Genomic DNA, 14565 nt, shown 5'->3' with positions numbered 1-14565 from the left:
GCTGGGAGACTGCGACAGCCTGCACCCAGCCACGGGGATGTGACCACACGAGCCAGGGCAATCCCCACAGCAGGGCAGATCCATGTGGAAAAAATGCAGATTCTACGATCTTAAAACAAACATTACAGCATAATAGCACAGTGTGGTGACTTTGGTGTTAAAGAAAACATCATTTAACAGAGCCGCAATCCACTACAGGAACTGAATTGCGGAGACGGGACCGAAGGCGCAGGAGCAACAACACCTGGAGCAGAGATCAGGGAAAATCTTAGCTTTTTTTTTTTTTTTTAGAGAGACAAGGATCTCGCTCTGTTGCCTGGACTGGAGTGCAGTGGCACAATCATGGCTCACTGCAATCTTGACCTCCGGGGCTCAAGGCTCCTCCCATCTCAGTCTCCCAAGTAGCCAGGACTACAGGCATGTACCCCCACGCCCAGCTCCTAAGGACATCAGCTTTAAGTTCAATGCTCCAATTTCTTCTTTTCACAAGAGCTTATCCATGTATTACTTATGAAATTGAAAGTTTAAAAAAGCTTTGAGAAATACACTTCTAGGGGGAGGGTCTTGAGTAAGTGGGATTCTGACGACTCAATGGATTAAATGTCATGAGGGCTGATCCTAGCTGCCTGGAATGGGTCTGGGCTCTGGAATTGCACTGACAAGTGTGCCAGCACAGTGCTGGCCCTGGCCAAGGTGTGGAACACACACTGACCCCCAGCACTGCTCCAAGGTGCTGGGAGCCTCAGGTGCAAGACATCACAGGACGCCGCGCTACCTGCCAGCATTGTATACCAAGAACAGCACAACGAGGTGTGTGATTGGCACCTGGCCTCCCGCAGGGTTCTGCGGCTAGAACCGGTTATGCAACAGGAATAGGAATGTGCCTATTGACCAGCTAAATACACAAAACCCAGCTGAGCCTATGCTGGGGGCTGGCCCCCTGGCTCAGAGGTGTTCCAGGTCTGTGGGGACAGAGGCTGCTGGGATACACATCACACTCTAATGCAGCTGCCAGAGCACACTCCTTCCTGAAATGCACTTAGTGTGGTACCCCTTGTCACTGGACCCCGTGAATCTTCCTTCAGCAGACAAATCCCATGAGTGTATCTGGAAAACCAAATCTTGGCCTTCAGCCCTGTCCCCACCTAATGCCTAGGGCCCACTCATGTGGCCCTGCTGACAACACCTAGAGAATCTGGGAGAGTGTCTATGGCTCTGACCACCCCACTGTTTGTTCCCAGTTCCCAAGTACTGTATGGCCCAGAATCACACCAGCCTCTCAAGCCCAGCTCCAGCATGCCAAGAGAGACCACCCAAACTCACCACTTGCTGTGGTTTCAATGTTTGTCCCTTCCAAATCTCATGTTGAAATGTAATTGCCATTGTAACAGTATTAAGAGGTGGAACCTTTATGAGGTGATTATGCCAAGAGGCTTCTACCCTCATGAGTGGGATTGGTGCCATTATAAAAGGGTGAGTTCAACTTCCTCTTGCTCTCTCTCACCCTCTTTTTGCCCTTCCACCGTGGGACAATGCAGCAAGAAGGCCCTCACCAGATGCCAGCACCTTGATGTGGACTTCCCAGCCTCCAGAAACGTGAACCAATAAATCTCTGTTCATTATAAATCATCCAGTTTCAGGGTATTCTATTACAGCAGCACAAAGCAAACCAAGACACACCATCTGGAAAGGAGCTCCATGCTCTTTCTGAGAGGTGGAGGGACAGTATGGCAAGGGAAGCAGAGTGAGCCAGGACCCTAGGACCTGCTGAGGGTACAGGGTGGGTGCCTAGAGCCCATCAATCAGGTGGGGGGCAGAGTGAGTTTTACTGACTCTAGAACCAGGTACTGGGTTCAGCACAGGGTGCCCCACTTGCTGAGTGACCTTGGGCAGGTTCGCTGACCTCTCTGTGCCTCCTCTTCCTCCTCTGTAATGTGAAGCAATATCTGCTCTTTGCTCAAAGGATGTGAAGATAAAGGCATTTAATACATATTTGCTCTTATTAATAGTATTCAAACCCCTCCTGCTTTTTAATCTAGAAAGCTCTTTGAGAAAAGAAGGTTTTTACTGTTAAGGGGAAAATAAGGGAAAAGAGGAGGAGGAGTCATTGGATGCCTGCTATTCCTCAAGAGCTCTCCCCGTTAATCATCTCCATGCTAAACATTACACTAAGGCTCACATCTGACCCTCTGTGGCATCCTCACCACCCTGCAGGTAGGTCTCATCCCCATCTCACATTTGAGAACAAGTGGTGAACTCTGCAGGGCACAGCCCCAGCTGCAGTGCCTCTCAACCTGTGGCCCAGATGCCCGCATGGCCTCGTGGTCACCCAGCGGTAGCAGAATCACATGTTCACCGCACTCCCTTCCCACGGATGCATGTGGTAGAATGGGACACTCTTCCGTGGTCACTGCCCTGCATGCTTCCCCAGTGAAAAGCCACCAAGCAGGTGGCTGACCACATGTGACCACACATGTAAAGGCAGACATGAAATGTGGCAGGGACAGGAGAGGGAACAGCAGTCACCAGCACCCAGTCCCTCCCAGCACCAGCCCGAAAGACAGACACCGCCGATACTGTCGAAACCATGACACCGTCACCTTTCCAAAATATTTCCACGTGACTTGGCAATATCCATCAACATTACCAATAGGCCTAAGCTTTGAACTGTCTGCCTGGAAACATCTACAGTAGCAGCAGGGCAAAAGCGCAGGATGGTATCCACTCCACGGACTTGGAGACAATCAAAAGGTCTAACAACGGGGCAGTGTTTAGCAAACTGTAGTTATACTATTATTATTATTATTACTATTTAGAAGACTGAATCTCACTCTGTCACCAGGCTGGAGCGCAGTGGTGCAATCCTAGTTCACTGCAGCCTGAAACTCCTGGGCTCAAGCAATCCTCCCACCTCAGCCTTTGCCACCACACCCAGCTAAGTTACACAATTAAATCCCATGCAGCCACTAAAGAAATGACTTGGCCCTTAACTTATTGAGTGGCTAAGTATTCCTAATGAAGATTAAGCTACAGAAATTGGGCGCAGAAACGATGGCACAGAAAATGTCTGGAACGTTTTTCCCCAGACTGGTAACTGCTGCCAGCTCTGGGGAGGGGCTTATAGGTGGGAAGAGGTGCTTTCTACCAGATCCAGTCTGGCGTTGCATGAATTCACACATACAAAGCCGGGCAGCTTCATGACTGAAGTCCTGCTGAAGCACGTATTGGCTCTGAGGGTCTAAGGCAAGTGCACCCTCTCCTGCTGCAGGGCAGGCCACTCACCTGACCCCAGGGTCCGCAGGGAGGAGCGATCGTACTTCTTCACCCAAGCATCACCGTATTTCAGCAACAGCCGGACAGCCGTTGGAGCGCCATAGAACTGATTGATCTTCAACCTCTCTACTGTCTCCCAGTACCGACCTACAGAAAGGCCGAAATTCACTGTCGGCAGGAGAGCTGACATGATCTACTTTAAACTTAGAGATCAGCCAAGACTTCCTGAGTGCTGGGCATGTGCAGACGTGCATATGTCCATATAAAAAGGATCCCTCCCAACCCCCCCACCGGTGAAAGACAGAAAGAAGCCCCATAGGACAAGTCTCCAATGGCGGCTCTCCTCCCAGCACTCCCCAGATCCATGGGTGGCACATTCAGCAACAGTCTTCACCTGGCTTAGGGTGATGGCCTAGTTCAAGGCGATACTATGTGGATTTAATAACCCGTGGAGCTTTCACTCTGTCACACTTACATGGGCTCTAAAGTGGTGACTGGGGCTTCCCCTCGTGACAGCAGAGCTGCCACTGTGTGTGTCCCAGGGAGCAGGGCCATATGCCCAGCATGCACACCCCTGATTCCTGTAAACCCACCATCCACACCATCCCCTCCACATGGGACACTGAGCTTCCAGGGGCTGAAGTGGTGGCCTGAGACAGCACCTGGGCCATGGCCCTGAATCCCTGGTCTTGCCCCTACAACTTCTTCCTTGAGCACACCCAGACCCCAAAGGCAGGGATGGAGCACTGGGAGGTGATAACACAGTTCGTGCACAGTTGTCAGCGCCATGGAACGCTGTGGCAGCAGCCTTTGGGCAGAGCCACCATGGCCTTCTTACATTAAAGCAAATATTTGAAGACACTGCTGTGTGGGAGGACGATGCCCAAGGGAGCCAGACTTCACCTTGTTTTCAAAGTGATCTCAATGTAATGGAGATGGTTCTAGGCCATGCATAACATGGTCTGAGGGATGGCCCTGAAGGTTCAAGGGGCAGGGCTTGGGAAACAGAAGAGGCAGGCTGCTGGTCCTAGCCTCGAGAAAGGGCTGGATCTGGGCAGGCGGCCTAGAGGTGAGAAGGATACCAAAGTGATGGCCCGAGGCCGGCAGTTTAAGTCAGAGGGCAGGACTACAGGAGCAGGGGCCTTGAGATGTCCTCCAGCGCCAAGTCAGACTCCCTGCTGCTGCCCATCAGATCTTTCTGAAGACCCAGTGCCTGGCCCCACCGGGCATCTCGACAGCAGGACCTGGAGAGCCACACCCTCACCACAGCCCAGGTGTCCCCCTTCCATGAGCCTCTCCACAAGCCTCGAGCCTCAGGCTCTCTCCCCCTGACACCAGCATGGGGTCCCAAACAGGGTTCACCATCCTTACCAGCATTGGGGTAAACTGGGGTGCTCTCAAAAAGGACACTGGTGGCTCCATTGCAGAGAGGCCCATACACCACGTAGCTGTGTCCTGTAATCCAGCCAATGTCAGCCACACAGCCGAAGATGTCACCTGGCCGGTGGTCAAACACAAGCTGCAGAGACAGGAAGGGAGCATCAGGAGCTTGTCCCCCCACTCCACCATGTTCACCAGGTCACTAGGAAATCGGCATGCATATGCTGCAGGCCACAGCTGTGAGAGGCAGCTGGCTCATCAAACGGCCTCCAGCAGCAGGACAGGTGGGAACACTGCAGAGTCCGTCTAGTTGTATGTTTAACACGTGGACACCTTTTTGCATTGCCTTACGCCACGATTTTTTAAACCTCTTAAGAACTACAAAAAATAAAAGTCAAAAAGGCCAAGAACGGCATCAAGCATCATCAGCTTCGAGAAGCATGAGAGGACAGACATCTGAATCCCCTTTATTCTTCCACAGCAGCTCATTGGAGCCTGATCCCATCTCAGGATCCAACTGCCCATATGCAGGAAACACAGAGGGCAGAGGGACAACAGGCACAACCCAGACCAAAGGACACCAGAGAAAAATGGCTGGACACGACAATGGCCAAGTGTAAGGAAATGGGGGAGCATAGGCTTAAAAGGACTTAAAAGACATATCAACAATATTTTAGGCCGGGCTCAGTGGCTCACACCTATAATTCCAACACTTGGAGAGGCCAAGGCGGGCGGATCACTTGAGGTCAGGAGTTCGAGACCAGCCTGGCCAACATGGCAAAACACTGTCTCTACTAAAAATACAAAAAAAATTTAGCAGGGTGTGGTGGCAGGTGCCTGTAATTTCAGCTACTCAGAAAGCTGAGACAGGAGAGTCACTTGAACCCAGGAAATGAAGGTTGCAGTAAGCTGAGATCACACCACTGCACTCCAACCTGCACAACAGAGTGAGACTCCATGAAGAAAAAATACATATTTTAATGGGCAACAGTAAGCTACAGTGCCCATGGACACACATACGAGCCACAAAACTATCAAAAGAAAAACACAGGGCAGGGGCGCAAGACGCATCAGGACCTGTTGGACGGGGCTGCAGCCACATGGGCCTGGAAGGGGCTTCTGAGAAACGGGTGGCCTTTCACCTCTTGACCAAAGTGGCATTTGCCTTATAATAATTCATTAAGCCACACATTTAATTTGGGTGGTTTTCTGTATCTGTTCTAAAAAGAGTTTTAAAAAATCTTTGGGTGAGTGGCCCTTAGTGTCCTGCTGCCATGTTACATGGTCAGATTCTCTGGGAGCTTCTAGACAGTGCAGTGGGGGCTCGAGGCAGCCAGGGCCCTGAGGAGCTGTGGGGTGGGGAGACTCGAGGGGCCCTGCCCCAAATAGGCCAGGAAGAAACACTGACCTCTCACACCTACAGGCCTCGCTCTGCAGCAGGAGGACTTCTGGCCCTGCCCCTGCCTGGAGCCCTGCCGAGGGCCCAGCACCGCCCCGCACAGGCCTGTACCTTGTGGGTCAGGGCGGCATACAGCAGGTAGCCTGCCTGGGTATGGACAATGCCCTTGGGCATTCCAGTGCTCCCTGAGGTGTACAGCATGAAGAGCACGTCCTCGCTGCCCATGCTCTCTGGGGCGCATACAGGGTCCTCCTTGGCCATTTCCTGGAAGGGACAAGAAACAAAGAGCCCACCGAGGGCACTCAGCCTCTCTGAGAGCACCACTCCCCCTCCACAGCAGGACTCCACACACGGGATTCAGAATTCACCTGCTCTCATCTGTCCAAGTTCAATTCCAAATGTGGAAAGGACACAAAACAAAAGGGTGGGTGCAATCATTTGTGTTACAGTAAGTGTTCCAATCTCCTTGCCGTATTGGAGTTTTATCTTCCCAGACAGTACTCAAGCTCACCAAATACCACAGAGGAATCCTGGGCACCTCTAGGGAACCCAAATTGAGAACTACAACCCAAGAAGTCTCAGAGCCAGCTAACTTGATATGACCTCTCCTCAAACTGTGCAAAGTGAGGTAACCCACCTGCTCCAGCGGGATGTCCAGATCCCCCATGTGGACCTTGTTGTCTGTCCTGTGAGCCACCAGGACATGCTGCACGGTGGGGCAGTGCTTCACAGCCTCGTCCACTATTTTCTTCAGCTCCATCACGCGCCCACCCCGGAGTCCTTGGTTGAAGGTGATAACCACCTTGCACTTGGCTAACAGAGACAACACAGACATTTCTGATCAGTCTCCTCCCGACTTTGGCCCTCATACCTCTGACTCACATAGGACATCCAGGCCTAGGACTGTGAGAAACTCAGTCCAATCTTGAGTAAAAGACTCAATGGAAAAAGTGAGGGGCTGTCTGCTCTCCAGCCTTTGTGTGCCATGAAGAAGCACCAGGCCTTTGTGCAGTTCTGAGGCTAAGGGGAAGGAACCAGAGATAAATTACTTTGAAGCTCAACTCTTCCTCCTTGAGTCAGCAGCATAAAGACAATTTGCCAACCAGACTTCCACTTTTCTCTCCTGTCTGCCCAGGAGCAAACCCCAGGAAAGGGGCCATCATGCCACCTGCAGCAATCAAGGTGACAGAGAAACACCGAGAGGCAGAGACCAAGAAAGCTGGACAAACAGAGGCCAAGCCCAAAGGTGTCCCATGTGGCCAGGCCCTGTCTAGAGTGACGTGTGTGGGCCAAGAGCCTTCACTGTCCAGAGATCAGAAACTACACCCCAGTGGATGATTGGGAGCTAACTGCCCTCCTCACCTGCAGGAGAAGGCCCTCCTGATCCCACACCTGCTCTTCAATGACCAATGGTGCTCAGCCAGGCCCAGGGGGAAGCCAGGAGGACCCTAGCTTCCATGGTTAACTTAGGGGGAGGCCCAGAGCAGGGAAGAAGGGTGCACGCACAATGGGCCTCAAGTCCCCAGGAAAAGGAGGTGTCTGCCATGCAGACACCTTCCCCAGTGCGGGATGACCCAGAGGGATCACAGCTGCAGAGGGTTACTACACAGCCCCTCAGGAAGAGCCTGGGACAAATGTCCAGCTGTGACCCTGACTGGCAGGGCCTCACCCACATCCCTCAGGCCTTTCAGTCATTTTGCACCAAAGGTCTCTTGCAGAGCTATGGACAGAAGTGCTTGGGAACCCTCGACCAATGACTCTCAATAGTTGGGGTATAAATCCTCAACCACCCTTTGGTGGGTACAACTCCCCACCCTTTGCATCGAGCCATTTGAGGCATGTGTGCCACATTCCTGTCCAGAGCCTCTCTGCAGATGAATCTCCGGTCACCCCCTGTGGCCTCACTCACCACTGCCCTACCACACTTCCAAGACAGACTCTGGTCTCAATGTTCCCTTTGGGAGAGTCCTACCTAAATAAATCTGAAAGCACTTTTGCACAACATGCCCACCCTTTCTCCTCCTGAGAGCCCTGGAGATGTCATGGCCATGAAGGTTCCCTGAGAATTCTGCAGCACACACAGGACCATCCAGGGATCAGAGAGATACTCTAGGCTGCCAACCCTGCCTGGCACCAAGAGCCATGGCTACACACATTCTTTGCCCTTCAAGCTTCAGCGATAGCTCACCTGGGGAAACCAAGTCAGTTGGGTGGAGCCTATCAGAGACTTTCCAGACCTACATCCCCGAGCAGGGGTTGGTCCAGGCGAGCCCCCTATGGGCGAGGAAGGGAGATAGTGCAGCAGGAAGGAATGAATCTTTCTCAAGGGGATGGGAGACAAAGAAAGCTCATGGGGATGAGGATCTTTCATGAAACAGTGACCCCAACCCGTGCAACATGCTGAAACCACACTACACAGCAGGCAGTTCCTTCTCTGCCTCCCAAGGCACACACCTCGCTCCTGACTCGCACCTGTCCAGGGCCTCCCTGCCCAACAGGCTCTCCATGAGAGGCCTCCAGGAGGTACCCAGGAGCTTCTGAGCACCATAAGCATGTCTGGCCCACTGGTGCCCTCCAAGGCTGGGCCACAGCATGGGTGCTGGCAGGAACCACGTGTCACTCTGGGAGGATTTGACTTTCCCTCCCTGGATTTGAGCAGGCACCAGCATCTGCGTTCCTTTTCTGCTGCTTCCATAAAAACTCAGTGGCTCGGAACACTCATTTTTAGCTCACAGTTCTGTTGTCTGGACAGGCTTGGCAGGGTTCTCTGCTTAGAGTCTCACAAGGCCAAAGTCAAGGACGGGGCTGGCTCCTATGTGGTGGCTCTGGGGAAACATCCACCTCCAGGCTCATTCAGTGGTTGGCAGAACTCAGTTCCACGCGACTGTGGGATTAAGGTCGCCCTTTCCTTGCTTACGGTCAGGCAGGGGTCATTCTCAGCGACTACAGCCACCACCTGCCCTGGTTCATGGCCCTGTTTATCTTCAAAGCCAACAATGGCGGGTAAAGTTGCTTTGAATCTCTCTGACCTCCCCTTCTGCTTCACTTCCTCTGCCTCTACTGGGAGCAAGTTCTGTGCATTTAAGGGCTACGGGATTAGATGGAGCCCACCTGGATATCCCATTGCCTTACATCTGCAAAGTCCTTTCACCATGCAAGTGACATGGCACAGCTTCCAGGGGATTACAGTGTGGCCATCTGAGTGGATCATTATTCTGCCCCCACAGCCTCTCTCAAAGCCATTCTCCTGACCTCTATCCTCCCCTCCAACACTCTCTACTCCTCAAGCAGCCTAAAGCAAGAAGGAAGACAAATGAAGAGGGATGGTCCAAGCCTGGAAGTCAGGCCAGGGGACGGAACTCTGGAACTGCGCCTGCTGACTGAGGTGGCTGCCCAGACATGTGATACCCTGGCGGTCAGACTCACAATATGCACCCACCTCCCAGCGACCAACTGAAGATGGCTGCACATTCTTTCACCTGCTCTTATAGAGAAGCCGGATCCAGGTCTCCTCCCCTTGAATCTGGAATGGCCACAGACTGGTTTGGCCAATCTAGTAAGGCAAGAGTGATGCCAGGCCTGTGCCAGCCTGGCCTGTAGGACACTGGCAGTTGCTATTTCCTTCCTCTTGGAGCCATGTGCTGCCATGTGACAAGCCTGACTGCTGAGGCTGCAAGGCTATGAGGAAGCCCAAGTCAGCCACGTGTAGAGGCCACATGGAGAGAAAGAGAGGCCCGCCAGTCCCCAACCCTTCAAGTCAACCTGACTAATGTCCCAGATGTCATGGAGCAGAGAACAGCCATTCCCCGTCCCCATCTGATTCCTGTTCCACAGACCCATGAAATAGAATAATAAAATTTATAGTTTTCAGTTGTTTTAAGCACTAAGTTTTGGAGTAGTTTGTGACACAGCAATAGAAAATCAAAACAGCCCCTCATTGACTCAAGAGGACACAGATACTCATCTTAATAGAATCTTGTCCCCAGGAACCTGGCACCTGCAGAGCTGCACAAGGAGGCTGAAGGATATCAGGGCAGAGTCCTCTTCAGAACAGACTCCTGGCCCCTGCCCTCTCATGCTTGGTTGTTTAGCAATTCTGAGGTTCTGGGAGCACCCCAGCATCCAGCTACTAAATCCCCATATGCTGAAGTCACCAAGAGTCAACTGCTATTGCTTGTTTCAAACAATCTTAACAGAAGCACTGGGTGACCATGGCCACACCAGCAAGAGACGAAAGGGGCAGCTTAGCATAATGCTGAAAGCATGAACTATGGCGGCAGAATGTCTGTGTTCAACTCCTGGCTCTGTCACTTACTAGGTATGTGACCTTAAATAAGTCACTTAAACTCTCTGCGTCTCAGTTTACTCATCTTTAGAAAGGGAACAGTAACCTCCCAACAAAGAAAAGACCAGAACCAAATGACCTCACTGGTGAAGTCTATCAAATATTTAAAGAATTAGCAACCAATCCTTCTCAAACTCTTCCAAAAAACTGAAGAGAAGGAGATACTTTCAAATTCATTTTATGAGGCCAGTATTGCCCTGATACTAAAGCCAAAGATTACTACAAAAAAAGAAAACTAGAGACAAATATCTCATATAAACAATGATGCAAAACTCTTCCACCAAATGCTAGCAAACCGTACCCAGCAGCATATTAACAGAATACACCATGACCAATCAGGACTTACCCTAGGAAAGGTGGTTCAACATGCAGCAATCAATCACTGTAATACATCACACTACTCCAATGAAGGAAAAAACACACCTCAATTGACGCAGAACAAGCTTTTGACAAAATCCAATACCCTTAGATGATCAAAAACTTAAAACCAGGAATAGAAGGGAACTTCATTGATAAAGGGCATCTGAAAACCCACAGTTAACATCGGTAAAAGGCTGAAGCCTTCCCCCTAAGATCAGGAACAAAACAAGGATGCCCACTTTTTACCACTGCAATTCAACATTATAAAAGAAGCTGTTGCCAGAGTGATTAGGCCAAAAAAAAAAAAAAAAAGAAAAAAGAAATAAAAGACATCCAAATTGGAAAGGAAAAAGTAAAACTATCTCTATTCACAGATGACATGATCTAATATGTATAAATCCTAATGAATCCACAAAAAAACTATTTATTAGAGCTAATAAATCAGTAAATTTGCAAGATACAAGATCACTATGCAAAAATTAGCTGTATCTCTATATATTAACAATGAACAATACATAAAGGAAATTAGGAAAACAATTCCATTTATAAAAATTCATAAAAGAAAAAAATACTTAGGAATAGGTTTAGCCTAGGATATGCAAGACTTGGACACTGAATACTACAAAACACTGCTGAAAGAAATTTTAAAATACCTAAGTAAATGGAAAGATATTCCATGTTTGTGGATTAATATTGTTGACAAGGCAATACCCTCCAATTTTTCTACAGATTGAATGCAATTAAAATCCCAATATCTTTTTTTGCAGAAATGGAAAAGCTAATCCTAAAATTCCTATGAAAATACAAGAAACCCAGAAGAGCCAAAACGATCCTGAAAAAAGAAGAACAAAGTTGGGAGACACACTTCCTGGTTTCAAAACTTACAAAGCTACAGTGCCAAAACAGTTTGGTACTGAGATAACAATAGATAGATAATCATATGGATAAATGGAATAGAATAGAGAGCCCAGAAATAATCCCTCCCATATATGGTCAAATTATTTTCAACAAGAGTACCAAGTCCACTTAACAGGGAAAAGAATAGCCTCTTCAACAAACGGCACTGGGACCAATGGATAGCCATAGGACAAAGAATGAAACTGCACCCTTACCTCACACCCTGTACAAAAATCAGCTCAAAAGTAAAGACCTAAATGTAAAAAGGTAAAACTTACACTCTTTGAAGAAAACATATGAACAGGGAGGCCGAGGCGGGTGGATCACGAGGTTAAGAGATCGAGACCATCCTGGCCAACATGATGAAACCCCGTCTCTACTAAAACTACAAAAATTAGCTGAGTGCAGTGGCACACACCTGTAATCCCAGCTACTCGGGAGGCTGAGGCAGGAGAATCACTTGAACCCAGGAGGTGAGGTTGCAGTGAGCTGAGATCATGCCACTGCACTCCAGCCTGGCGACAGAGCGAGACTCCATCCCCAAAAAAAAAAAAGAAAGAAAAAGAAAACATAGGAAAAAATCTTCACAACATTGGATTTGGCTATGTTTTCTCAAATAATACAGCAAAGACACAAGCAGCAAAATAAAAAATAGATAAATTAGACTTCATTAAAATTTAGAACTTTTATACACCAAAGTTTACTACTGAGAAAGTGAAAAGACAACCCACAGAATGGGAGAATATTTGCAAATTATATATCTGATAGAGGTCTAATATTCATAATATATAAGTAACTTACATACTCAACAACAAAAGACAAACAAGCAATTAAAATATGGGCAAACAGCTTAAGTAGACTTTTTCCAAGGAAAACATACAAATGGACAACAAGTACATAAAAGATGTTTAATATTATTCGTCATTAGGGAAATGCAAATCAAAACCACAATGAGATACCACTTCATTCTCACCACGACAGCTATAATTTTTTTAAGTGAAAAACAAGATGCAGAGAAACTGGAGCCCACATATACTATTGGTGGAATATGTGGTGGTGGAAATGTAAAATGGTACATCTCCTTAGCACAACAGTTTTGCAGTTCTTTGATAAGTTAAACATGGAATTACCACATGAGTCAGCAAGCCCACTCATAGGTACATACCCCCAAAATTAAAAGCAGGTGTTCCTATACATGAACATCCATAACAGCTCTATTCACAATAGCCAAAAAAATAGAAACAACCCAAATGGCCATCAATTAATGAATGGATATTACTCACTTATTAAAAAAGTGAAATACACGTGCCACAACATGGATGAATGGAGAATGTCTGCTTAATGGGTGTAAAGTGTACATTTTGAGTGATGAAAAACTTCAGGTATTAGTGATGATGATGACTGCATAACACTGTGAATGTACTTAATGTGACTGACTTGTACGCTTTAAGATGGTTACAACAGTAATTTTAGGAGAGGGGAATGATAATAGTGTTATTGCATAAAATACCTATGAAGACTAAGGTAAATTAAAGGACATAACCTTTGTAGAGTGCTTAGAACAGTGCCCGGTACACAGTTGGTATTACAGAGTTCTAGAGAGAGGAAGAAAAAGAGAAACAGGTGGCAGCATCAACCTTGAACGTGGGGGAGGAAACCCTGAAAGGAAGTGGAAGGGCTTCCTAGACTTTTACACAGAGGGAGGTCAACAGGGGTCTGAGAACTCTACCCACTAGTTCTATTTTCTATGAGACACAAGAGTTCTCAATGGCCCCTAGAACCTGGCACCTGCCTTGCAAAACCAGCTCAAAGGACTCCCTCCAGGAGATAGCAGGGAGCAGAGATCAGACTGCATGGACATAGGGCCACCATCCCGACACTCAGTCCTTTGACAACAGCAAAACAAGGAAGTTATTGTTCTGCACAGTGTCCAAAACACACTGACCCACATGCAGACAGAAAGACCCCCTTCACCTGACTCCAGATCCCCAAAGATGGTCCACCCCTTCGCTCCTCAGGATAGAAGGCTTCCAGTTGTTGACCTGCGGGACCTTCCCTGTGTGTCTCCAGCGTCATCCCACCTCCACACTTCCTTCCTGCTGCACTACACCCGCCTCCGCTAGGCGCTCATGCTGCGCTCCTCCTCCACTCGGCCTGTGCCTCTGCTGTTCCCTCCACCTGGAACTCTCCCTTTTTCACCTGGCTAAATTCAATGCACTCAGATCTCAGCCCACAGAACAAATTCTCATTTGGCCATGTGCCTGTCCCTAGTAGGATCTGTCATTTGTCTGTGTGACATTTTATTAATGTCTGCACTCTGATGGTCTCTACACTGATGGCCAGGCCCCCAGGAACAAGGATCAGGGAACTCCAGGATTCCTCCCTCCCCACGCCCACCTCCTCACCATCATTGATCCTCCCAGCCAAGGACGCCGCACTGAAGCCAGCAAAGATGACTGTGTGGACAGCTCCGATCCTGGCACAGGCCAGCATTGCTGCCACAGCCAGTGGGGACACGGGCATGTAGATGGCAACACAGTCCCCACGGCAGACTCCATGCCTCTTCAGCGTGTTGGCCAGGCGGCACGTGGTCTCCAGCAGTTCCCTGCAGCACAAGGAAGAGAAAGCCATCAGAGATTGAGGAGCGCCAAAACGCAGAGCAGTTTGGGGTGGAGCAATACTGCAAATGTTATGTCATATACACCCAGCCCAGTGCCAAGATAACAGGCACTTGAATACTTAATGCATGGAAAGTACTTTTCCAGAAAAAGAAAAGTTTTTAACATTTGTAGATTGCTATTGGCAGAGATTCACTGCCACATTGCTAGGGTGACAAGGCTATCCTTAAGTCCACTTATGGCAGGGTTTTGTTAAGGGAACAGGAGTGTAGGGGAGCATTTTAGAATCAATT

The 14565-nt window shown here is 48.9% G+C and overlaps 1 protein-coding gene across 2 annotated transcripts in view; it reads right to left on the bottom strand.

The window, feature by feature from the left end:
- The window catches only part of ACSS1 (acyl-CoA synthetase short chain family member 1), a 60793-nt gene that overhangs the window by 10570 nt on the left and 35658 nt on the right, over positions 1 to 14565 (bottom strand). For both annotated transcript variants that reach the window (XM_015149622.3, XM_015149623.3), the window contains exons 3-7: positions 14060 to 14259; positions 6690 to 6865; positions 6164 to 6316; positions 4645 to 4792; positions 3283 to 3420 (exon numbers count right to left, since the gene is read on the bottom strand). In XM_015149622.3, coding sequence (XP_015005108.3) covers positions 3283 to 3420; positions 4645 to 4792; positions 6164 to 6316; positions 6690 to 6865; positions 14060 to 14259 — 815 coding nt within the window. The remainder of the gene's footprint in view (positions 1 to 3282; positions 3421 to 4644; positions 4793 to 6163; positions 6317 to 6689; positions 6866 to 14059; positions 14260 to 14565) is intronic.

Source organism: Macaca mulatta, chromosome 10, assembly GCF_049350105.2.
Source record: "Macaca mulatta isolate MMU2019108-1 chromosome 10, T2T-MMU8v2.0, whole genome shotgun sequence".
Classification (NCBI taxonomy): Eukaryota; Metazoa; Chordata; class Mammalia; order Primates; family Cercopithecidae; genus Macaca; species Macaca mulatta.
This window is presented reverse-complemented; position numbering and strand designations above follow the sequence as displayed.